The sequence below is a fragment of the Oryzias melastigma genome, linkage group LG6 (genome assembly GCF_002922805.2).
Source record: "Oryzias melastigma strain HK-1 linkage group LG6, ASM292280v2, whole genome shotgun sequence".
NCBI lineage: Eukaryota > Metazoa > Chordata > Actinopteri > Beloniformes > Adrianichthyidae > Oryzias > Oryzias melastigma.
In genome coordinates this window covers 1,340,703-1,341,808 of record NC_050517.1, presented here as the reverse complement: position 1 = coordinate 1,341,808, position 1,106 = coordinate 1,340,703, and the positions used below count along the sequence as shown (strand labels likewise).

General features: G+C 54.4%; 1 protein-coding gene across 1 annotated transcript in view; it reads left to right on the top strand.

Annotated features, from left to right (window-relative positions):
* LOC112152371 (cell migration-inducing and hyaluronan-binding protein) overlaps window positions 1-789 on the top strand; it is a gene marked incomplete at its 3' end in the record, with an annotated part of 23,829 nt that extends 23,040 nt beyond the window's left edge. The window contains 3 exon segments of the mRNA XM_024281906.1: window positions 181-302; window positions 368-515; window positions 598-789. Coding sequence (XP_024137674.1) covers window positions 181-302; window positions 368-515; window positions 598-789 — 462 coding nt within the window.
* Between the last annotated feature and the right edge of the window lie 317 nt (window positions 790-1,106).

Here is a 1,106-nt window from a genome sequence, read left to right as displayed (position 1 = left end):
CTGGAGACCTGTCCAGGGTGAACCCCGCCTTCGCCCTTCAGTAGCCGGGATAGGCTCCAGCACCCCCGCGACCCCGACAGGGAAGAAGAGGACAAAGAGATGGATGGATGGATGGATGGATGCAGACTAAGCTGTGATTGGTCAGATCCAGAACTGGACTTGTGACTGTGCGCCCCGCAGAGGTGGAGTGGTCCGACTGGTTCAGTCGCGATGATGAGAGGGGATCAGGAGACTGGGAAAAGCTCTGGGACCTCCACAGAGACCACCCCGACCGGCTGTGCAGCAGTCCACTGGACATCCAGGTGAGTCTGACCTCCGTGCTCATCTCAAACGCGGCAGATCTCCTCCATGGCGTGTTTCTGTCTAGGCTCAAACCATGGACGGCGTACCGTCCAACCAGACGGGAGATGTGATCCACAAGAATGACAAGAACTACGGCTTTGTGTGTCTGAACCGGGACCAACCCCACGGCTTCTGTCACAACTACAGAGTCCGCTTCCTCTGTGGGAAAGAAGGTCCGTTCTGCTCCGACATGGACACTGGGAATGAAGGCGGAGCTTCAGGACTGAGCCTCCACCTTCTCGTCTCCTTTTGCAGTTCGGCCACAGGCCTCTGTGTCCGTGGACATGCTGTCGGGAGACTCCATCCTGGAGCTGGCCGACGAGCCGCTAGGCTGGGAGTCCGGAGATCGGGTGGTGGTGGCAAGTTCAGACTTCTCCATGCACCAAGCGGAGGAGTTCATCCTGCTGCCATGTCCACAATGCTCGGAGCACCAGGTCAAGGTCAAAGGTTAAAACATCCCTGATACAAGAACTTCTACTGGATGATGGATGGATGATGGAAGGATGGATGATGGATGGATGATCGATCGATGATGGATGTTAGATGGATGATGGATGGATGGATGATGGATGGATGGATGGATGATGGATGGATGATCGATCGATGATGGATGTTAGATGGATGATGGATGGATGGATGGATGGATGGATGGATGGATGGATGGATGGATGGATGGATAGATGGATGATGGATGTTGGATGGATGATGGATGGATGGATGATGGATGGATGGATGATGGATGTTGGATGGATGATGGATGGATG